This window comes from Siphateles boraxobius, unplaced genomic scaffold (genome assembly GCF_051911475.1).
Source record: "Siphateles boraxobius isolate OS27281-9 unplaced genomic scaffold, OSU_SipBor_1 56, whole genome shotgun sequence".
Lineage (NCBI taxonomy): Eukaryota > Metazoa > Chordata > Actinopteri > Cypriniformes > Leuciscidae > Siphateles > Siphateles boraxobius.
In genome coordinates this window covers 3893941-3918371 of record NW_027509182.1, presented here as the reverse complement: position 1 = coordinate 3918371, position 24431 = coordinate 3893941, and the positions used below count along the sequence as shown (strand labels likewise).

The following is a 24431-nucleotide window of genomic DNA, read 5'->3' as shown; positions in this document are numbered from 1 at the left end:
ATTAAGTCATAATTTATCCGTCAATACATTTTAACGGTCATGAAATATATTACATAACAATAAATAAACGTTTTGTTATTAGGCCTAAACTCTCTATTTACATTAAAACAACCGAAAGCACAGTTCTATAGAAATATAGCAGGTTATGAATGATCAAAAGCTGTCAAATGGGGCTGAGGAAAATAAAACTGAATACGTGACGCGTGTGTGTGTGTGTTTGAGTGTATATGTGTGAGTGTGTGTGTGTGTGTGTGTGCGCGCGCGCGTGCATGAGTGATGTGTTCACTCGTTAGGCGGCGCAACTCCACACACTCACTTCACTTTTCCTCTGTCTGTCTGTGTGTGTGTAACGTTACTGTAGCACAGTAAGCGCAGGAAGGGGGCAGGGTTGGTTGGCGCTTTTCCTTTGCCTGTTTGACCATCACAATTTGCTGAATCACACAAACTCTTCCGCATCGTCAAAACTTTGAAGACACATCGCAGTGGATTTCAATCCGTGGATACATAACTCGACATTTCCCCGCGGTCAGACAGAAAAGGTGTCTCCTTTCGTGCAACTCTTCATGGAAGACCCTTCTTTCTCACTTCTTCCTTCTGTCACCTACGGGACCACCGCTCGCGAGACACAAGCCTTTAAAAGTTTGCCTTTCATGTGAATGTACAGGACTGTACAGAAATGAAGCTCAGCAGACAGTTCACTGTTTTTGGCAGTGCTATATTCTGTGTGGTGGTATTTTCCTTGTACCTGATGTTGGATCACTTAGATTATAGCAAAAACCCAAATGGAGAGAAAACGCAAAACGTAAGTCCATGTGCAGCCTCACGTTTGTCAATAAATTGTGTTGTAGCCTACTCAGTAGATGTGTGTTTTCTGTGTTCAAGCTGCTGGTCCGTGAACTTATAATATTGACTCGATTGTGATGTGGTGGATAAAAAGACACTTTGTATGAATTGATTGATTGCTTCTTTCCAAGTGACATTACACTATTAAAGTAATACACCGGCACAAAGATGGCTGTGATCAGTTAAGTCAAGCCTGCATTTCCTGTTTCTCAAATGTTTGTATCGTGTTATATTTTAATTCAGCCATGTAGATCACGATACTGTCTTAAACGATTCAGAAAGAGAAGCTTCGGTTTCGCTTTGGACAGTGAACTGAGCTCAAAGTTCATTTCCTCGTAGTCCTCAGCATTTATAGATTGAACGAGCAAAATTCCAACGAGCTGCCTATCTAGACAGCACACATTGTTTCCTGCTCATCTCTGTTTTTGCATACAAATAGGGTTCAAACTGCCGTAATTGGTCCTACCTACAATACATGTATAAACTATTTGGATTATAACATATTTTTTAAATAATTCAAATTAACATTTATTAACATCAGCAATTATTTTTAATGGAATGTTGCTATTTATTATAAATTATTTATCCGTTCATTTATCCACATAATTATTTTTGTTAAATTCATGTGCACATCTAATCTTTAATTAAAATAACTTCCCCTCCCTCTTGTTACTACATTTCTTCTCTAATGACGTGTTTAGTGGCGCGAGGGCGGGGCAACCTGTCACTCTCGTGAGATCACAGTGATAGCAAATCACAATGATCTACGTAATTTCCAATGGACAATAATCAAGTCAAGATTTTTTTTCTTGTTGGAGGAGCTGCTTCGATATACGTCACTTATAGGGAAGAAAAGATTCGCAACTTTCGCTTCTTGCTGATGTTATTTGCATCTTCAGAGACAAATTGTCAAATAAACAACCATATGGCAAATATCATGCTCCTTAAGTAAACAAAAGATTTGGTCAATTTGAGTCCAACATGACTGAAAGAAAGTCTGAAAAATAGGAAAATTCTTTATTTCGGCAGACTGATTTATGTTTTTTGGCCGTTCGTTTACATGACAACAGCGAAACTTGACATAAAAAAAGAGAGTCAATTCTTAAATTATTTGTTTTTGCCTATCCCTGGTGATTAAATAACTTCCCCCTCCCCTTGCTAGTTGCTGCTACACATCTTCTTTGAGACAAGGTAGGCTAGTTAGCAACATTGTTCATTTGGATTTATTTTTATTTTTTAATGTAGGCAATGTTTAGTGTTTTTCAGAAACAGCATTAGCTATATCAGAAAACATTTCTGTTGTTTGCAGAGGGTTAAAAAAAGACAGCCAATAACCAGTGATGTTTAGGGTTGACCAGTGATTCACATGTGTTTTTCATACGCTGTTTATTTCAAATCCAGTAGACTACCCTAAACCTCAGTTTAAAACTGTGGCAGCTGCAAATGCGAATCCCCTGAGAGTTTTACAAGGTTTAGCAATGATGTTCTTTGTCATGGCACGAAAAATATTCAAACACCTAGTTTGAATAACTTTTGAGAGCCACAGCTGAAAGTGAGAGAATTCAAACCTAGGCTCTGTTTTACAGACAGGGCTTAGATTAAGCCATGATTAGGCCTTTAGTTCAATTAGGGTATGCAAGTAGCTTTTATAAACAAGGTTATTAACAACATTACTGGTGTGCATCTTGAGACAAAACAATGACACTGACATATTAAGAAGTTGCTTTCAGTTAAAACAGCTCAAACATGCATTTTAGTCTGGGACTAGTCTAATGCCTTGTCAGTGAAACCAGGGGATAATGTTGTAAATTTTAATCTCTCCCTTTTTCACAAACACGGTGCTTGTGCCTGATCTGGAAAAGTTGCAGGCCAGATGTTGCGTTTAATTACTTTGGATGTAAATTTTTTTCCCAAAACCCATAAGGCCCATTAACAAATTCTGCGACACACTTTATTCATTTAAGTTTAGGTTATTTGGTAATATATTCAGTTATGTCTGAATTTTGTGCTGTCGGGCTTGTGATCTGTCCAACGCAGTGTTAAAAGTGTTACTCATCGTTTTTCTCTGTTTTACAGGGCCAGCTTGGTATTCTGCAGGACAAAATAGACCACTTAGAAAGACTGCTTGCAGAGAACAATGAGATCATTGCCAACATCAGGGACTCCGTAATTAACCTGAGAGAAACTGTGAAAGTTGGGAAAATGTTTCCTGAAGGGAACATGAGTCAGGGGGACATGGAATTGCTGCCTCCGGCTCCTGCGCTGATCCCCATCCACTCAGAGGACTGCCAGTTTGCAGCACGGACCCACTCCAAAACAGCGGATGGAGTACAGGTATAGAGGGAAAGGGAGTCTTAAAGGGACAGTTCACCCAAAAATAAAAAAAAATTCGGTCATCATTTACTCACCCTCATGTTTTTCCAAACCCGTAAGACTTTCGTTCATCTTCAGAACACAAAGAAAGATGTTTTGATCTTTCTGTCCCTTCATTTACAGTCTACACAACTACCACTTTGACGCTTCAATAAGTTCATAAAGAGATTGTAAAACTAATCCATTTGAATTGAGCGGTTTACTCCAAATTTACTGAAGAGACACGATCGCTTCATATGATGAACAGATTGAATTTAGGCTTTTATTCACATATAAACATTGATCAGCAAACATCAAACCTAAACTGAATCTGCTTGACACGCAAAGCCAAACCTCTTGCATTAGCTCAAACTTGCTGTGCAACACACGAGAATGAACCTCATTGGTTCTCGCACGTCAAGCGAACATGCTTAAGCTTCCGTTTACCAGATCTGATGTGTGAGTTGATGAATGTTTCTATGTGAAAAAAAGCCTAAATTCAAACTGTTAATCCTATAAAGCCATCATGTCTTTTTAGAAAATGTGGACTAAACCACTCGATTCATATAGTTTTACGATCTCTTTATGAACTTTTTGAAGTTGCAAAGTTGCGTAGCTGTCAATGAAGTGACAGAAAGCTCTTAGAATTGATAAAAAAATTACTTAAACTTCAGTACTTTTGGCAGCACAGCTGTTTTCAACATGAATAATAATATTTTTTTTAAGCAACAATAGGTGGAAATAAACTAGCTTATTATAACGGTCTGTACTAATAATAATAACTATTAAAACTACATTTCTGTAACGGTCTGTAAACTACATTTTGATATTAATTCTTCCTCTAAACTAAAACCTCAATGTCATCATCTTTTTGTAAGACATACTGAACTAGGGCTGCTCAGTTACGGCAAAAACCGTAATCTCAATAATTTTGGTCAATAATGAAATCAAGATTATTGGTGGGTGATATGATCAAAGTCTTATTATTTCATGATATGATTAATTTTAAATATCAATCAAATTTCAAAATGATCGATAGGCTACTTCAGCAAAAACTTATACTAGGTTAAGTAAAATGTCTTCAAAATTGTTACAGAAGACAAGCGAACAGTCACCAATACCATAAGAACAAAGAAACGAATTATACACGAAACCGACAAAAAATACGACAGAAAAAAAATACAAATGAAATAAACAGTGCTTAAAAAGTTGTACAGGAAGATGTACAATGGTATTCAGATAAGTAATAGCCTACAACAGGAACTGAATAAAGTAATCAAATGTGAAATAACACTGGATAGTCTTCACAGTATAAATTAAGTAGATTAATCCTTATTAAAGCTACAAAAGTTATTCATTCAAGAGCAATGAGTGATTTTATCTTTGCCTTTTGTTGTTTAATTAACATTAATGACACAAACTAAAGCAGTAATATTGGGCTGCTGTCACTTCAAGACCGAATGCACTGATCCAATATACTGTTTCACATGCGTTTTCTTCCTCAACTGTTTACATTCACTTAAAACTTGTTTTGATCACGAGTATACTTACCAAAACGGCATACAGACGTGTGTATGCTATTTGACCGTTTAGGCATGTATCTGAAGCACACAGTATACAATATTGCCTGGGAGTGCGGGCACAGAAAGCTGCCTGGGAAACAGTATCTCTTTCGCGGCTTAATGAGCTTTTAATAACACTGTTTAATATCAGGCACGTCCTGTAGTTTAGCAGCAGTAGACTGCAATTTACGACACTCACTTATTCAGCTGATTTGGATGTTTGGCTCAGGGAGCAACAAAAGCGCACCACTAAATTTGGCAGCGGCACAATTGTCGTATTAACTCGATTATCTTGTTTTCATACTCTTTGGAAGCCAAAATCGAAATACCGATACTGTAATGTACACAATAAAACCACACTAAGCATACTGGTTAACTACTTTAACTGAAAGTTTTAGGGTGTTCACAAGTTGTCACATGTGTTTTATATGTTGTGATACTACCTTGAAAAGTTTTTTTATGCACAAAACAGGCCTACTTAATGAAGATTTTCTCATAAATGATTGTTCGGTAAACGTGAATAGATCAATGTCAGAGAGACTTGTTTTCCAGAGACCCCACTGGCTGTTCTTTGAAGGTTGAAAAATATCTCAGTGCCTGAATTGTTACTCTACCAGACAAATCTTTGCATACTTTTGCATCTAAGTTTGTTTATGGCTTGCCTTGTCTCTTAATTCCATTGTTTTGTTTTTTTACATGGGGACGTGATGTAATATTAGCATTTACAGGTGCAACAGAAAATATTGTTTTTCCTCCTGTCTCTAAGGGAAAAAATCTCTGCTGAATTACCTGTTTTTTGAATTACCAAACACCAGAGTTGTGTGGTGCTTGCCAATTATGTAATTCAATTAAGGATTTTTTTTTTGCTCCAGAGAATACTGAGCTGAAATAAACTATGCCCACCATTACACTGCAAATTTTAGGAGTGTCATCAGGAATGAAATTGTGTACAAATAAAATAAAATTGCATCATTTCCCCACTTTTAATTAATTGACATTTGAATGAGTTTTATCACAGTGAAGCGGATCTTCACAGTTGTCATTAATGTAAATTCATTTTTATCAAGACTTACATCTGCCCAGCCTTCAAATAACTACGCAACATATGAAACACTTTCGTAACTAATAAATAATGATGTCCAGTAATCAGTCAACAATTGAATGGAAGTGCATGCCTGTTTCAGTCAAGTAAAATGATGTTCTCTCCTGCTTTATTTCAGATGCTGGATGTTTATGATTTGCTCAGCTTTGATAACCCTGATGGTGGAGTATGGAAACAAGGCTTTGATATCTCTTATCAGGCTGACGAATGGGACAGTGAGCCACTGCAAGTCTTTGTTGTGCCCCATTCACATAATGACCCTGGTGAGTCAAAATTTGTTGACCATTGTCATGTGTTTGTAGTCAATGAGAATCACCATTTATCAAGCAAACAGACGTGTTTATCTCAGGTGCTTTGGCCTGATGGTTATATGTGATGAATATTACAAATATTTGTGATTAACGGCTGAAATTTGATTGGCTGCAGACACAAGTGTGGGTTAAATTCAGGTATGTGTGCATGAGATGAGTAACTGACTAGTCGATACCTATCGGAAAAAATAATTCCTCAATATATAAACATTTTAAAATTTAGCCTGTATCTAAGTGCGTGTCGCATGTTCTATCTGTCTTTGTGTGAATGAGCAGTGTGTTTTTTTTCTACACATACTCAAGCAGGCGTGATGCTCAAGGAGTTTTCTGCATCTTCTGTCTCACTATACGAGGACATGAACTTAATATCTAGAGCTGCTCTGACAGTCACTTTATGAGCATTTCGCCATTTCATTTGTAAAAAAAAACTTGTCAAATACAAAACAAACTCAAAGTTCATAACTACAACCCACCAAAATAAAAGTTTGGTTTAACTTGAAGAAGTTATGACAGAAGTATTATTTTATTGCATAGTAAAACGTACTTTTCAAAGTATTATTATTATTATTATTGTTGTTGGTATTATTATTATTATTATTTTAAGGAATATCTTACAACCAAAATATTTTATATGTAGTTTCATTCATGTTTTAATTGATATGGTCTACAAGTTCTGCTGTGTTGCACCTAATGTGAAAAAGAGCAATGTTGTTGTAAATTATTTCAATTGATTACATTAATAAATGCAATGTGATTTAAATTGTTACATTTTTATGAATTAATCTCATTATGCAAAAAATTAATGATGAATTTGTATTGAATCATAAAACATCGAACCCAGGGGAAAACAAAACATAAAACACAGAATTTGGGGGAAAAATTAACAAATTTATGGCATCCGAAATTAAAAGGTAGCCTGTTTTGTGGAGTTTATTGATAAACAAACAAGTTGTTTTTTACATTTATTAAGTCTAATAAACATACGGAATGCATTTTCTTTCTTCATTAATGAAAAGAATTTTGTGATACATTTTCCTGTAGCTCAAACAGTAGAGTGTTTGCGCTTGCAACGCCAAGGTCATGGGTTCATTTCCCAGGGAAAGCAATAATTGATAAGAATGTAAATGTGTGAACCTTGAAATGCAATGTAAGTCCCTTTTGATAAAAGCGTCTGCCAAATTCATAAATGTAAATGTAAATATTTATAAGGAATGATATGGAGAAATAAATTGTGAAAATATTTTTGGCCTTATTGCCCAGCCCTAGTGGTACTGAGGATGTGAGACTTATGTGTGCTTTCAGATACAGACATGTTTTGATTATTATTAGTATATTCAGTTCCTGTTAGAATCATGCAAATGAAGCGGCACAGTATTTCAGATTCAAGCAGAAATATGAAGCTTGAATTTTTGTTGAAGCACTAAGAGTTAGTGTAAATAGTTTAAAGCTGCAGTCTGTAACTTTTTTTGTGTTCAAAATATATATAATAAGCGAGTACATCCTGAATCCATTTTCCAAACCGTGTTTTTGTCTTATACTAAATCACTATTGTACACCTATAATAAGTGTTTATATTCAGACTATTTTAGATCGGTACGGGTTGTACCACTGCGGAGTAGTCCAGTACCTGCGTGACTCGTCATAAACATAAACAGAGAGAAGTAGTTCCGGCTACAATGTTCTTCTACAAGACGTATGCAGTTTTGTTTTTTAAATGCTAGAGCGAGCAAAAGTTACAGACTGCAGCTTAAAAGTCCCACTCTAGTCAATCATTTTATCCCTTAAAACTAATCTTTGACCACCAAAATGACATATTTAAAATGTTTTTTCCTGTGAAAATAAATTCATCATTCCTTAAAATAGCATGAATCAAACTCTACACCCTTGCTTCATTTAGTACACGCGGGTCCATGAATATGCTAATTAGCCCCACCTCCACTCACGTTAGCTCAGAGATCCACTCAGCCAACTTACTGAGGTAGCTAAACACTACACAATGGTATCGCTCTTTACAAAGACGGCAACATATCGGTAATTAATATGATTAGCCTTTTGCTTGACTATGTTATCAAACAGCTAATGTGTTGCTAATGTTACACAAACTATGTTCCCGTTCACCATCTCAGTCAGGCAGCTGCCTTCTAACAACCATCAGAAACGTTTTGAACAACTCAGAACGTCAGAGGAGAAAGGCATATAGTTCATCATAACATCGTAATAAACATCATACACCCCCGCTATATTGCTAAATCTACCCGATTTTTCATATCAACAAAAAGATATACCGGGATAACCTGGGATCTCTCGAGACTCCCCTGCTAGTTCGCTGTTAATGATATGCTAAAGCCCGCTCGCATGTTGGCGTGATTGGTTACAAGGTAGATTGTGACGTCAGAAACACCAGTGATTTCAAACCACTTTTTTGAGACTGTCTTCGGTTCACTGCAGTTTTAAAGAGAAAAGTCTCAGCAATGGCGGCTGCTGGTCTTTCAAAGAGGGGAAGCTGTATTTTCACCATTGGGGGACTTTAAGTAGTCATAAAAACCTATTAAATTGCCAAATTGGTTAAATAGTCCTTTTCGAGGTGGGAATTGTTTTCCAGTTGGATGAACGTCTGGTTTTGTGTTACTGACAAAATTCCTGTGGGTGGAATTTGCTATGTGTAAAACTGATTTACACCTGGTATTAAGCTCAGTCTCTGGTGATCTGATCACTGGTAGAGACGAGACAGATTGCTGTTTACACCTACACAGTCTCAAGCCTCAAATCTCTTGTGACCGGTCGGATCAGATTTCAGGTGGAGGGTCTCTTGTTTCATCATCACCTTCATACTGTACATCACACTGTGTTAGTGTGTGTTGATTTAGCATAACAATTGAAAACGAACGAAAATAAAGCACTGAAAAAAATTCCACTAAATTTGCGGCATTTACATATGAATGCCTTCATTTTAATCCTAAGCACAAACGAGATGTTTCAAGTTCAATTCTCCGATGATTTATTCTAAACTTTTATGTCACTGCATGTTGATGTCAGACATACTGAAGAAGAAGTGAAATCTTATGTATGTTTTTAAATGCATGTCTCGATCAGACAGTTATTGTCAATTAAAGCCGGGAAAAGTTTCAAACCTCTCTTCAACATGGTGGATGATTGATATACGAGTTGGCTTTCCCTCAGATGTTGTCTCTCTACAGATGTGATGCGCTCACATGCACTTCCTACTATCTCGGTGTTAGGAAACATATGGACCCCGTTTGACCACTTGTGATCTGATCAGACAGATATTGATTCCAGGTTTAAACAGGGTCAGAGTCCCTTTCTGATATCCTTGTGCTTATTGTGAGAAAGTTGCCATGACAACGAAGTTCAAATATACTATATGATTTTACACACGAAAGGTCGATGAGTCTAATATTTACACAGCTATACTTTGTATTTTTTTATTGGCTTGTTCTATGTTTGTCCATTGTAAGTGCCTTACTAAAACTGTGATTTTCAGCTTAAAAATAGCTAGGAATTGTATTTCCTGTTGTGATGGAAGATAATGCTGTTGATTGTTGAACTTATATTGAACTCTGAATATTCCTTTAGACCAGCTAACTGAATAAATTTTCCATTCTGAGGGTTTTTTCCCAAGCTATTTCCATAGCTGTGATGGACTAGAATTGATGTACCTTCCTCTTCACAGTTGTCTTACTCAGCGCCAAAGAGTTAACAATGAAATGGCATCCTACAAAAGCAGGAAGTTTATTATTTGACTCTCCCATGAGAATTGCAAGTGTGCAATTCATATTTTGCATTCAACATGAAGAATGACAAAAAAGAAATCATTGTCAGGTATACAGCAGTCTGTGTTTGCAGAACTTGAGAATGCTTCAGCCAGGGAATATTTTCAGCCATTACTTTTTAAACAATTTCAAGGTCGGTCCTGTTTTTAAGATCTCAGATGTGTAATCAAGAAAAAAACATTTATACACCTATACTCTGATGAACATTTCGGAATTTCAATTAATTTTCATATAAAGTGTATATATATATATATATATATATATATATATATATATATATATATGTATACATACAATTTTGCTCTACAAAATATCAAAACCAACCATATATATATTGATATTTTGTAGAGCAATTAAAAAAAAAAAAATCTGGTTGGTTTAACCATCCTCAAGAAAAAGTTAAGAGGCTGGAATTCTTGAAAAGAAAAGCTTCATGATTTATTTTGGCAAAATGTTTCTTTATTATTTCTTAAATAAGCAGTGAAGCTGTTTTGTGTAACATTAATATTGAAAGCAATCTATGCTGGAAGCCATTCTGTTGTCATGTTACAGGAAACCCATAAAATAGGAAATTAAATCGCAAACAGAACCCCCGATCAGAAGTGATATTTACATAAGATGTGTTCGGCTTGATGGAGCACAACAGAATGCAGGGTCACTAGACTCTTCTTAGCAAAACGCTGTGTTAAAAATGCATTGCTCATGGCGCAGGATGCTAAAAAAAAACAGCATGTGACACAAAAGAAGCACTTTATCAGAAAAGGTTTTACTAGGCAGACTGTCTCACAGCTAAAACACAGCACAATGTGGGCATGCAAATTAAAGATCCCGCCACAAACAAACTTTTAAAATTAATAAGTTCTAACTACTCACTCAAGCGTGACTGGTCTGTTGTTTGGGTAACTACCATCATGAACCTATTCCAACTACTTTAGGCAAACATTACCAGGTGAATAAACATGCAAATATATCGCAATATTTTGATGTCACCACTGGGCAATAACCTGTTTTTTTAATACAGTCTTGTAAACACGGTTTAATTCCATTGCCAACAAGTTATTGATTTGCATGTAAACCGATAAATCGGGTTATTTCAATTAACTGATTTTTGGTGTGCATGTAAACATGCTCATTGTTGCTGTGTTTGGTAACCTGACCTGTCCTGTTTTCCCATTTCCCTCAGTTTTACATTGTTTTTTTCTTGTCAAAATGTTGATTTAAAGGGGAAACAAAAAGTGTGTAAAAACAGCTTGCATTTAATTCATAACCAACTTTATTTATTAGAATTTAGTTGGACAGCAACTAGTAAAGTCCCCTCAAGATAAACCACTGCTTTGTGGGAAAACTGGAAGGTCATGCTGTTTTTCCTGTTTGATGTCATGTGATGGTTTTTGGTAAAAGCTGAATAGCAACTGTCAGTTATGGTGTTTGGACAGCTGGAACATTACATTACATAACCGTACATCTCTGTTAGTTATTAGGATTAGTTTTCTCTATAATGTTTGAGTTAAAAATCATTAATATTATGATGACTGTCATTTCATGCTCATGTACATTCATGTGGGATTAAAATATCTGTAAGTATTAGTACACTGGGTGTGTCTGTTTGCAGGGTGAAAGTTTGTATATTTGAAGACTAGGAGTGTTTGTGAAATCTCCTTTAGTTTGCAATTTCGTTTGGTTCCGATTGTGGTGCAGAAATGACACACTTCACTTTTAAATATTTGCAAGTGTTCATTTAAAACTTCAAACTTGTATTGCTCGTTAATCTGAGCTTGTAAAATTGATCAATTCTGAGGTACTGACTCGAGGTCACGCTCTACTGTAAAAAGGTACTGTTACAATAGTTATATTATACATTATATATGTTGTCTATAGTGGCACAAATATGTAAATTGATAATTTTACATTGTTACAAAAATTCTATTTCAAATAAATGCTGTTCTTTGGAACTTTCAATGTATCAATTCAAAATGGTCAAAGCCTGAATATTATGCAAACTGTTTCAACATTGATAATAATAAGAAATGTTTCTTGAGCACCAAATCAGCATATTTGAATTATTTCTGAAGGATCATGTGACTGGAGTAATGATTCTGAAAACACAGCTTTGCCATTGCACAAAGCCGACATTTTAAAATATATTTAAAAATATTTTTTTATTAAGAAATATTGAAAAACTGTACATTTTAATGTGTATTAACAAATCACAATATTACTGTTTTGACTGTATTTTTGGTAAATAAATGCAGTCTTGACAAGCTTTTTTTCTTTAAAAATTCTTGCAACCCCAAACTTTTGAATGGCAGTTTTTATACCATGAAATATATACCATGGCATTTTCATGTTACCTCAAAGAATACTATAATGGTAATGGACTTATCCAAAAACATGCTGATACCATAATGCTTTTTTCTTTGTTTCACACCCCCATTTAAATAGAATCTACTCATTTCTTGCACATATTAGCTACTTGTTTCTTGCATTGAACACAAAATTTGATATTTTGCAGAATATCCAAGCTGTTCTTTTCCATACAATGTAAAATGAATGATGACTACGGCTGTTCCTGATCCCCATCCATTGTCATTTAATAGCACAAACATTCTGCTAAACATTTCATTTTCTGTTCCACAAAAGAAAAGATTGGAATGAAATGAGAGTGAATAAATGATGGCAGAATTAACATTTTTGAGTTAAAACCATTTTAAATATCAAGTCATTAATAACAATCTCATCAACCTCTGTTACAAATGTATGTGATGTTTTTCTCAGGCTGGTTGAAGACATTCGATGACTACTATCGAGACCAGACGCAACACATTCTCAACAACATGGTGGTGAAACTACACGAAGACATTCGGCGAAAAATGATCTGGTCTGAGATCTCATATTTTGTAAAATGGTGGGACAGCATCGACGAGCAGAAACGAGACGCTGTCAGGAGGTGAGGCTGTTCCCTGTCGTTAATATCCATCCATCCTCATGTGTTTAATGTAATTTATGGATTCATTAATTGCAGCATTCACACACTGGTCTGGTGTAAACAAGATGTTGAGTAGTTTTGGAGGACTCCATTGTGCTTTTGGTCCCATTTTAATTAAGCTCAAAGTTTGTACTTTATTGCTTAGCTCTCAGGTGACGGGTTATGTGCAAAAATGAAACAACTACAAAATTAATTCCAGACATCGATACAAACATAATGATGATAATGATACCTAACATAGATTCTAGTATATATTTATTTTCATAACATTTTCTTCAAAGTAAACTTTTCCAAAAATGTATACAATGTACAGTATCTGTCAAAAGTTTGGAAACATAACAATTTTTTATCGTTTTTGAAAGAAGTCTCTTATGCTCACCAAGGCTGCATTTATTTGATCAGAAATAGAGTAAAACATTAATATTGTGAAATATTATTACAATTTAAAATCATTGGTTTCTATTTTAATACATTTAAAGGGTAATTTATTCCTGTGATGGAAAGCTGAATTTTCAGCATCATTACTCCAGTCTTCAGTGTCACATGATCCCTCAGAAATCATTTTAATATGCTGATTTGCTGCTCAAGAAATTGTTCTTATTATTATAATTCGTGTTGAAAACAGTTTTTGCTGTCAACATTTTTGTGGAAACCATGATACCATTAAAAAATGTGTGGTGAGATTAAAAAAGAGAGGGAAATTAATACATTTATTCATCAAGGATGCATTAAATTGATCAAAAGTGACAGTGAAGAGTAAGACATTTATAATGTTAAAAAAAATCTATTTAATAAATGCTGTTCATTGAACTTTCTATTCCTCAAAGAATTCTGAAAAAAATATCACCATTTCCACAAAAATTTTAGGCAGCACAACTGTTGATTGATAAAACATTGATAATAATAATAATTGTTTCTTGAGCACCAAATAAGCGTATTAGAATGATTTCTGAAGGATCGCGTGACACTGAAGACTGGATTAATGATGCTGAAAAACAAATCTGACATTTTGAAAAAAAAATTGATGAAATAAATGCAGCCTTGGTGAGCATAAGAGACTTCTTTCAAAGACATGAAAAGGTTGTAATATTTCCAAACTTTGGACTATAAATGCATGTCAAATATACAGAACTGGTCGTGTTCATTGTTGAGCTAGCCTTGGGAAATGACACAAATACCATGTGGAAATGTAATAAACAATTCTGCTGTGGGTTTGAATTCCAATTAGAGGATCTTTCAAAACGGCCTGAGGTGAAGACTGAAGTCAAATGAAAAATCCAACACCAATATTTATTCATTATTGATTTGATGCACAGAAAGAGTTTGAAGCAAGCAAGCTCTATTCTTTTTGAACATTTGCCTCCCCTCCCCCCAACTACCCCCCCCCCCCCCCCCCAATTATTTCCAAGAAGGCCTTGGCTGACTCCAAATCAAGATTTTTGGCAGGCATGAGCAGGTTTTATTTCATTTTATATCAGCCGAATCAAGGTCTAGCATAATGATTCAATTTCTTTTACTGCCACATACATGGATGTGTATCTTCAGAATAAATCAAGTTGTCTGTGCTTGAGAGTCTGCTCAAGAAAATGGGAACTGCAGATAAGTCCATAAATTCCAATATATGCTGGCATATATATATTTAATTTGCAGTATTGGGAATGAGACTTTTCAAAGATTTCATATGCTGCTAATCGAAGAGTATGTCAACATATTTTCAAATAGGTCTAACCTCACCTGAACCTCAATTTCATTTCCTGGCAACATTTAACTTGATATAGGAAGCATTTAGAAACTCATGTTCCATGATCTAAATTGCAGCCGTAGTCTGAAATGAACCAAATACATCTTAAATGATGGAGAAAGGGTCATAGTAGGGTCTTCATCCATTACTTGGTATGCATTGCATTTTTCAAAAAACATGCATTGCATTGTGAACAATAAGACCAGGGACATGTATGAATAAGACCAGGAATATGTATAAAGAAAGTGAATTGGGTAGTTTTTGAATTCATGTTGACTTTAATGAAGGATCTAATCACTGCTGCCCAGTGGATTTTTGTTCTTGGCCAGTGATTGATTCAGGAATAACAGACCATTTTTCAAAGTAATTTTGAAAGTTTCTGTTAGTTACGTGCTGAGCTAGTGCTCTTGGTTTTGCTAGCGCCGCTCTTATTACTGGCCTCCAGAGGGCCACGCTATACGATTCACAGCTGAAATATTCAGCATTACAGAGAAAAGCTGCTGACTAGCAATCAGGCCTGGAGAAGTCTACTTCTAATAAGAGATGCCATTACCCAAGGTGTCTGCTCTCTGTTCAAGAAAATAATTAGTTTGCAGCGGCAAAGCTCAATAAATCTGAAAATATAAAAAAATGTTGGTTACTGTGTGTAATGCTGCATATGTGAAGAAAGTGCTTTGTAGTGAAAACCCTGAAGAAATGCTGTCGATGATGTTGCAGTGGTGAAACATTTTCAGCTCCTTTGTACTCTTCAAAGCTTTAAATTCATCAAAATGGATCTTGTATACGTTACGTTCCTGGTGTTATAGCGCATGTTATTCTAAAGTAAAAAAAGGGTCTTCATAGTCTTTCATCAAATGGTATTAACGTTCTAATTCTTTCTGATTCTTCCACACTTGAATCAGTGGTTCTTAACTGGTTTTCCTTCAGGACCCAGATTTTACATTGGACATGAAGTGGCAACTCAAAAATTTTAATCAAACTGATAGTCTTCATTTTTATAGTCTCCAATTCATTATATGAGGCCAATATTTGTGTTCTATTAAAGAAAGGAAAAAACGACACTGACCCGGCCAATTATAGACCTATATCGCTTTTTAACGTGTATCAGGTGATTACAAAAGTGTTAGCAAATAGACTTGGAAAACATATCTCAACAATAGTACACCCAGACCGAACTGGGTTTATACCAGGTCGTTTTTCCTTTTGCAGTGTTCGTCTCCTTCAATATTTTTTATAAGGATTTTTGGTTTGGAAGCCTCAGGAGTAATCATTTCATTAGATGCCCAATAGCGTTTGATCAAATAGAGTGGCCATTCATGCTAAAAGCGCTTGAGCACTTTGGGGTTGGGAGTCGTTTTATCAAGGGGGTAAAAATTCTATATTTATGTCCTCATTCATCTATTCTGACAAACTCTAACAAATCTAACCCCTTTGAGTTGTGTCGAGGATTTAGGCAAGGAGATCCTCTTTCTCCTCTTCTTTTTGATATTACGTTAAAACCGCTTTGCTGTAGGGATCAGAAGTCACCCACATATACATGCAAGATTGGAAATGAGAAAACTTTGATTAGTCTATAAGCTGATGATCTTTTCATATATCTTTTTGATCCAGCCAAATCAGTTCCCCATTTACTTGATTATATTAATGCCTTTGTTAAAATCTCCAGGAATACTATTAACTAGTCCAAAAGCGAGTTTATGTCACTTGATCGACTATTTTGAAAGGCAAGGGAGCAACCTGGCTGGTATTTGTGTGTCTAAGATGACTTTACATACCTTGGCATGTGGTTCCAAAGATCCCTAAGCAAATATATCCATTTAATTGAATGCAAATAAAATGGTCACTTAACCACAATTCCTCTATTTTTTTCAAAATATACCGATTTATATACTTGTCTTTTTTCAAGCTTGTTGATTCAATTATCGTACCATTTATTTGGGCTTACAAGACCCCCCGAATAGCAAAAACGCACTTACAGAAACCCAACCAGATGGAAGGCCTAGGTCTCCCAGTGTTCAAATTTTGCTATTGGGCAGCAGATGCCAGGGCTTTATTCTATTGGCAGAAGAGTATTCCTGGTGAAACTTTCTCGGTGGCTCATCCTCTTGGCTTAGGGTAGAGACATTGTCTCTAACAACATCTTGTCTCCAAGTTTTATTTTTTTCTAAAGTGTCTCACTCATCAAAACTAATTGGGACCAATTTAACAATTAAAAATTCAATACGAATATTAAATTAAATAAGGAAACATCTTAAGTCGCCTGACGTCGCTTTCCTTACACCCTTTGCTAAAAATCACATATTTAAACCCTCTCAGCTAGACCGAGGTTTTATTTAATGGAAAAGCAAAGGCCTGATGTCTATTGGGGATCTTTATATAGATGGCAAATTTGCATATTTGAACCAATTGCAATCTGCATTTAATCTCCTAGGTTATGACTTTTTTCGTATCTATAAGTGAGACAATGGTTCAAATGGTTCAATTTATTGACAAACCAAAGTCTAACAAATTTGAGCAATGTTTTTTGGTAAATCCTAGCTCTAGACATTTGGTTTCACTTTGTGTAAATGCTTTCCAACTGCCTGTAAACACAAATTATATAAAAGAAGCCTGGGCTAAGGACTTTGATGAACAAGTGTCCGATGAAACCTGGAATGAAAGTCTCAAGAAGATTCAAGACTGCTCAATAAATGTGAGGCACAGGTTGATTCAGTTTAAAGTGGTACATAGACTGTATCATTCCAAAACTAAATTGAGAAAAATATACAATTCTATTTATCCAGTCTGCAACAGATGTAAAACAGAGGAGGGTTCTTTGTCACATTATGTTTTGGTTTTGTCCCAAACTGTTAAATTTTTGGTGTGCCATATTTGATTTTTTTTCAAAATGAGTTTAAGCTAGACCATGGTCTTGTAATTCTTGGATCTTCTGAGACATTAAACACTCTTCCAAACTCTCAGGAATGACCTCTATTGATGTCAATTTGACTTCCGTAAGATTGAATGGAAAATTGGGATTTTTTTATTTTATTTTTCAAAACAATATAAAAAATCTGGCACAATCCAGAACAAACACACACATTCTAATGAAGGCAAGAGACTATAGAACATCCACAATGCAGAACACACTCATATGCGTACGTACACACACCTAGCACATGCACAAAAGTGCTGGTGTGAAAGCACCCTCATGGTCGAATCAATTCCAGATGCATCTGATCCTTACAGTGCGTTTGTGAATGCAGTTTCATGTTGGCTAAGAAGATGTTTCTCTCCATCTCTTTCGTTCACTCTCTTTCTCTGATACAGGCTTGTAGAGAGCGGTCAGCTCGAGTTGGCTACAGGAGGGTGGGTGATGCCTGACGAAGCCAACACTCACTACTTTGCGTTGATAGATCAGTTAGTTGAAGGCCACCAGTGGTTGGAAAAAAATTTGGGTATGTAAATTTATTGCTTTTTTACTTTGGTTGATAACTCCACATCAAATCTAAAAGACGCTTCATGTTTACCTTATAGCTGCATAACATATATATTATGTGAAAAAAGTAACGGTGCAGAAAAATGGCGGGAAAAATCTGGTACGTTTCAGTGAATGCAACTTTGTTTTGGCAGATTGATGATAAATGGTGTGTACTTTTACACCCAGTAGTTATGTAAAGTCAGACAAATAGATTATAACCTGTTATATCAAGAAAGAACTTTCCAGTTTTCCGGTTCGAAGGGACTGTGGGCAGTCCTTGGTTGAACTGGGTATCAATATCTTGTTTCAGACCTATTTAAATTCTGAATCAACCTCAGCTCAAAATGTGGGTTGTGAAACCCAGAATGCTAAACCTCTTAACTGCAATACTATAAGGAATTTTAGCTCCTCTACATATTTATGCTTCCCATATTGGCTCAAAGACCTCTGGGAGATTTTTTTTTTCAATGTTCATTATTAGTGTATTAAAACATGGAGCATAGCCCTGGCTCTCATTACTACACATCCACTCTACCATCTGCTCTCCTGATATCTCAGCTGTCAGTAGACCGGTTTCTCAAATATAGATTGATTGAAGAGATGGATTCTACAGTGAGTCTTTGGATTTCAAACAACACTTGTTTAGCCGATGATGCCATGCTCCCAGTATTACAATCAGGAGAAGTTTGTGCTGCTGAGTTAAGGTTTGCTCGTTCTCATGTGCTCATGAATATAAACACAGGTCTCTTCAGGGTACACATGCCTTTCAAGATTACCTGAATCTCCTGGGTTTTACTCTGTTCCATGAGTCCTTTCTGAGAACCGCATCACCTTACATTCAGAACTGTTGTTAATGCTCTACTGATTCAGTTTTTTTTAGACACACTAAAAATGGACCCTAGAACCAAGTTTTAACTTAAGTGTATGATTGTATTAGCTGTTTCTAAAAATGTGACAAGGGATGGGTGATATAGCTAAAAAAAAAAAAAAAATCGGTATGTACACTACCGTTCAGAAGTTTGGGTTCAGTTTGATTTTTTGTGAGTTTTTATATGTGTGTGTTTGAAAGAAGTCTATTTTGGTCACTAAAGCTGCATTTATGTAATAAAAAATACAGTAGAAACAGTAATTTTGTGAAATATTATTTACATTTAAAATAACTGTTTTGTTTTTTTAAATTTTAAAATGCAATTTATTCCCGTGAATAGACAGCTGAATTTTTTTGGTGATTATTCCAGTCTTGAGTGTCACATGATCCTTCAGAAATCATTTTAATATGCTGATTTGGTAATCCAAAAACATTTATTATTAGTATTTTTGTTTAAACCGTGAAACTTTTATTCACACTTTTTTTGATGAATAGAAAGTTCAATGGAACAGCATTTGAAATTGAAATTCTGTAACATTATAAATCCTTAAATCCCATTCATCCTTGCTAAATAAAAGTATGAATTCTTTCAACAACAAAAAAAATGCTGATCCCAAACATTTGAATGGTAGTGTATATTCATATATCTATAATTGTTTGGATGGCTTTCAATCAGAGCAGTAAAATACAATCAAGTAAAACACAGTTTAAATCTAGTTAAATAATCATGGAATGTTCTGTATTTTGTTTTTCATTAAATGAGCACAAGGAAGAATATTATTGAATAATTTTCATTTATATGCATCAGTAATGCTTTAGAGTAAGTAGAAAAAAATATTTATTGCAATTTATTGAATTATATACATTTTTCATTTAACCTAAAATTGTATTCCTCCTCTTTTTGTCAGGAGTGAAACCCAAGACTGGCTGGGCTGTGGATCCATTCGGTCACAGTCCTACCCAGGCTTACCTGCTCAGACAGGCCGGTCTGTCCAACATGCTGATCCAGAGAGTGCACTACACAGTGAAGAAACACTTCTCCTCCCAGAAGACCCTAGAGTTCTTCTGGAGACAGAACTGGGGTGAGCAACTGTACTTAATGTAGGAAATAGAGAATGAAGTTATATGAAGTGTTTTTAGTCCATTTATGCAGTGCTTGTTTCGTGATGTTTTTCTGTATTACTGTAAAATAGCAAATAGGATGGGTAACACTTAATAAGTATACAGTAATACAGGAATAAAATACTTACAAATCATTTGCAAACTATTAGTTTATAGTTTATTCATTGTGTATATATTGCAGTCTCTTCATTGTTAATATATTAATAGGCTATATACAAAAAGTGAGACAAATCATTGTCAATATAATTAACCAAATTATTATTGTTTAATTAGCTCATATGTAAAGTGTTAGATAATGTTTCATTATGCTTTGTTAATAACAACTTATGAACTGTAAATAGTTCTCACTTTAGATTAGGTCATGGAAAATGTCATTAATTAATTGCTTTAAGCCAACCTGTATTAGACATTAATTGCATTAGTATGACATGTTCCTATATATATATATATATATATATATATATATATATATATATATATATATATATATATATATATATATATATATATATATATATATATATATATATATATTTACAAGTACATGTAAATAACATTAACATAACATTTTAAGGAACACTGAATATGAATGTAATTCATGTCTAACGAAGGTTAGTTTAAAGCACTTCATTAATGACATTTTCCATGCCCTAATCTAAAATGAGAACTTTTTACTCCTAATAACTTAATAACAATAGTTAAACTAGGAGCTAATTAAACAATAAAAGTTGTTTGTTACACAGTGACAATGAATGAAGAACTCACTATTTTTATATAGCCTATTGATATATTAATAATGTAGAGACTGCAATATATTAACTATGAATCATAAACTATTAGGTTGTTAATGATTTTTAAGTACTTTATTACTGTATACTTATTATCAAGTGTTACCATATGGTGTATTTGATTGCAGGTCTGAGGGAATGACTTAAGATATTAAGGGCCAAGATTTACTAACACTCTTTTGGCGTTAAAAAAACTAGGCTACTGTCAGGATTTACTAAAGACACGCAGTGAAAAATTAGCAATGAAAAAAAGACTTGGACAGGGTTATTTTTGTGGCTGACCTTATTGCATATGCATTTGTAGGAGTTTCCCTTTCAGATGCAAAATTTATGGGTGGAGAGTATTTAAATGATTCACGCAATTTGATCTATTAAGGTTTGCCTTAGTCAATTTACTGCTATTTGTGCCATTATTTACCACCCAAAAAAAGCTTAAACCAGAAGCTAATTTGCACTGATGTTGGTAGATTGCTTTGGTCATTATGGAAATGATCTGGCTGCGTCTGTGTTCTTTCATTTGCGTGTCGTCGTCGGTAGATCACGCACAAACCTTTCCACTCCCATCGGCTTTTTTTTTTAAATTGCGCTCTCACGCTAATTTTGTAAATCTGGCCCTTAGTCTTTTTTTCTGAAACATTAATCAAAGTGACTTAAACCAAGAAAAAATATCTGCCAATGGGGTAAGAAAAATAATCTTGTTTTCACTTTTTTCTTTAATCCTTGGCAGATATTTTTTCTTGTTTTAAGTCACTTAAGGTGAGACACAACAGGTGAATAGGGTAAAATTTTAAAATAATAGATATCACCATGAAACTTCCTCAGTTGACTACTTACACAAGTATAACTAAAAATGTATTACAAGTTTTTGAAATTTGTATGTGTACTTATGCAAACTAGGCATTATCTCATTAAATATGCACAATTTTGCTTATATTTTTGGTAGATAGATCTGAACATAATAAAGCCAGGTGCAGAGTTATTTTTTCATTTTGTTTACACTCAAGTTGAAAAAAAAAATTCAGAGGGATTTCAGGATATATGCTTTCATTACCTAGGAAATCAAAATATACTGTCCATAGCCGATTTGTCGATTTTTGCCATATTGTTTTTATTAAAATGTCACATAAATCAGTCCAGGCATTATTTATTAACAAATCCCTCTGAAAATATCTTCAGAATACTGCTAAGTGTATAACTGGAAAGTTTGGTGTACATAGGTGCTACTGAGATGTTTGTACTGGAGAATGACAAAAAAATAATTTTGAGAAAACTGCATTTAAAGATTTAAATAGGGGAATTTAATATTTAACATTGGCAGAGTACACCACAGGCCAGTTTCACAAAGCTATATTAGACCAGTCTATAGTGTTAGACAAGTCTAAAATATGCTCATAGACTAGTCTAATACAAGATAGACTGTTTCACAAAAATAAAGACTGATTTAATTTAGACCAAAGAAATTAGACACCTTACCCCCAGGCTAACTTAGGTCTAAGACTCTATGTTACCTTGGCAACCAGCAGTAACAATCAGTTACATTACAAACAGCCAAAAGAAAAGGGAAAATGGCTCATAATTTGTGGTTTGCTGATGACGTAATGGAGAGACCTATGAGAAGGGAAAGGGTTTTTAGGGACTGCAGTAACCTACTGGAAATATATAATAATAATGAGGACTTTTCTTTTCTGTACGTCTTTAACGCTCCGCTCAAAGGTCGGATTAACGCTGTTAACTGTAGTAGCAATCTTTATCCAAATTAAACATTTCTTCTTGTCAATACATTCTCCGCTAAATTTCCCAAGTAAAATGTCCTTGTAACTGTTATACTCCTCCAACAAACACATATTTTCCGCTGGGGCAAACTGCACTGAGCGGTTGAATGCGCTTACTCCATCCGCCATGTTTTTTGTTTTGAAAAGTGTCTTATTTTACCCAGAATGCATTGCTGTGTAGTCCTACTTAAGATAGTCAGAGTCTTAAGTGCTTTGTGCAACAGTCTGATTTAGATGTCTATCTGAAGTCTGACTATCTACTATATCTAAGCCATAGTCAAAGTCTATCTTTGTGAAACCGGCCCCACGTGATGCGTCTGAGCGAATCATGTTAGCAGAAACCAGCAGTAGCCAATGAGATTTCGTCATTAGCTTTAAATCCCACTTTGGACATTCACGATTGGTTACTGATAGAAAGGAAATGCCCATATTTGGGTTACATAGCGTTGTGCAGGAGACTCAGAGCTTTACAACGATACCGGTCATGACAGACTTCAGTAAACAGATGGAACTCGGCGTATCACATTGGAATGCTAACTTCTTGGTAAATTCGGGAGAAACTTACTGCCGCAAGTAAACAAAATGTAATCAAATAAACATCTTAATGTATATTTTCAATGTTTTCTTTATAGCAGCTTGAAAGAACACGTATTGAAGGAGTAAACTAGCCCAAAATATCAAAACTGACCACTGCATGAAAAATCGATGTTTTTGCCTGCCGTGTCTCGCCTTAATTAATTTTAATAAATTTTTCAGAAACTGAAAATTAACAAGACTTAATATCTTAAGTAATTTTGTTTCTCAAGTAAATGTATCTTGATTTAAGAATGTAGATATTTTGTAATGGAAAACAAGACATTCAAAAAAAAACATTTTCTGCAGTGGACATCATTTTCATTTTTGTACGAACTGTCCCTTTAAGTCTCAGTGTGTGTCAGAGTGGCCTCACACATTTGATTGGAAATCTCTGTAGGAGCTTTTTCTAATCATATGAGCTGCTCTGTGGTGCCATTCACGCTTCCCATTGATTGAATCCATCTTTTATTTAGCGATTACGTTGATTAAAACCTGGGTAGGAGGGGGTGCTCGTTAGATTTAGCCTCATGATTTAGAAATAGAGGTCGAAGTGAGATAAATCCAGTTTTCGGTGAAGCATCTGCAGCTGCTGGCCCTGAAGCAGTTGGTAACGGACCCAACACCGTTTGTGCCTAGTGGAAGCTCACTCTCGTTCCAGAAACATCTCCATCACTGGAGGTTATTCAACCCCTCGCCTTGAAAGATAACCACAAACTGAGATGTTGACAGGAGCCGTAATGATCTACCTCATGCTTGAAGCTATCGTATGATGTTGTGTCGTGTGGGTCTGCGATGAGCTGATATCGCTTGTCCAGTTGATGCCCACATGATTGTGTATTTGTATGCGTGAAAACTTTCTGCTCACTACCGAGCCCAGCTTTCAGGTTGGTTGAGTTCATCAAACAGAAAAGCCTGGAGCTCAGAAAGCTCTTATCACACAGGAAGCCAGGTTAAATGAATGATAATATTGGAGCAGTGACCGTGCATCACACCCTGGACTCCTCCTTCTGCATTTCATCATTTATGGCTGGATAATTATTTTTTAATAACATCCTGCGTGTAGATACATGTGGATAGTGTTCAAGATCACTCGAACACCTCATGTCAAATTTTGTATCATGAAAGGGAAAAATATCTCTAATTTCTCAACCTTGCTG

The 24431-nt window shown here is 35.1% G+C and overlaps 1 protein-coding gene across 1 annotated transcript in view; it reads left to right on the top strand.

Moving 5' to 3' along the window:
• Positions 1-319: 319 nt before the first annotated feature.
• The window catches only part of man2a1 (mannosidase, alpha, class 2A, member 1), a 66192-nt gene continuing 42080 nt past the window's right edge, over positions 320-24431 (top strand). The window contains exons 1-6 of the mRNA XM_077206450.1: positions 320-802; positions 2920-3177; positions 5978-6122; positions 12737-12908; positions 17998-18125; positions 19925-20098. Coding sequence (XP_077062565.1) covers positions 677-802; positions 2920-3177; positions 5978-6122; positions 12737-12908; positions 17998-18125; positions 19925-20098 — 1003 coding nt within the window. The 5' untranslated portion in view covers positions 320-676. The remainder of the gene's footprint in view (positions 803-2919; positions 3178-5977; positions 6123-12736; positions 12909-17997; positions 18126-19924; positions 20099-24431) is intronic.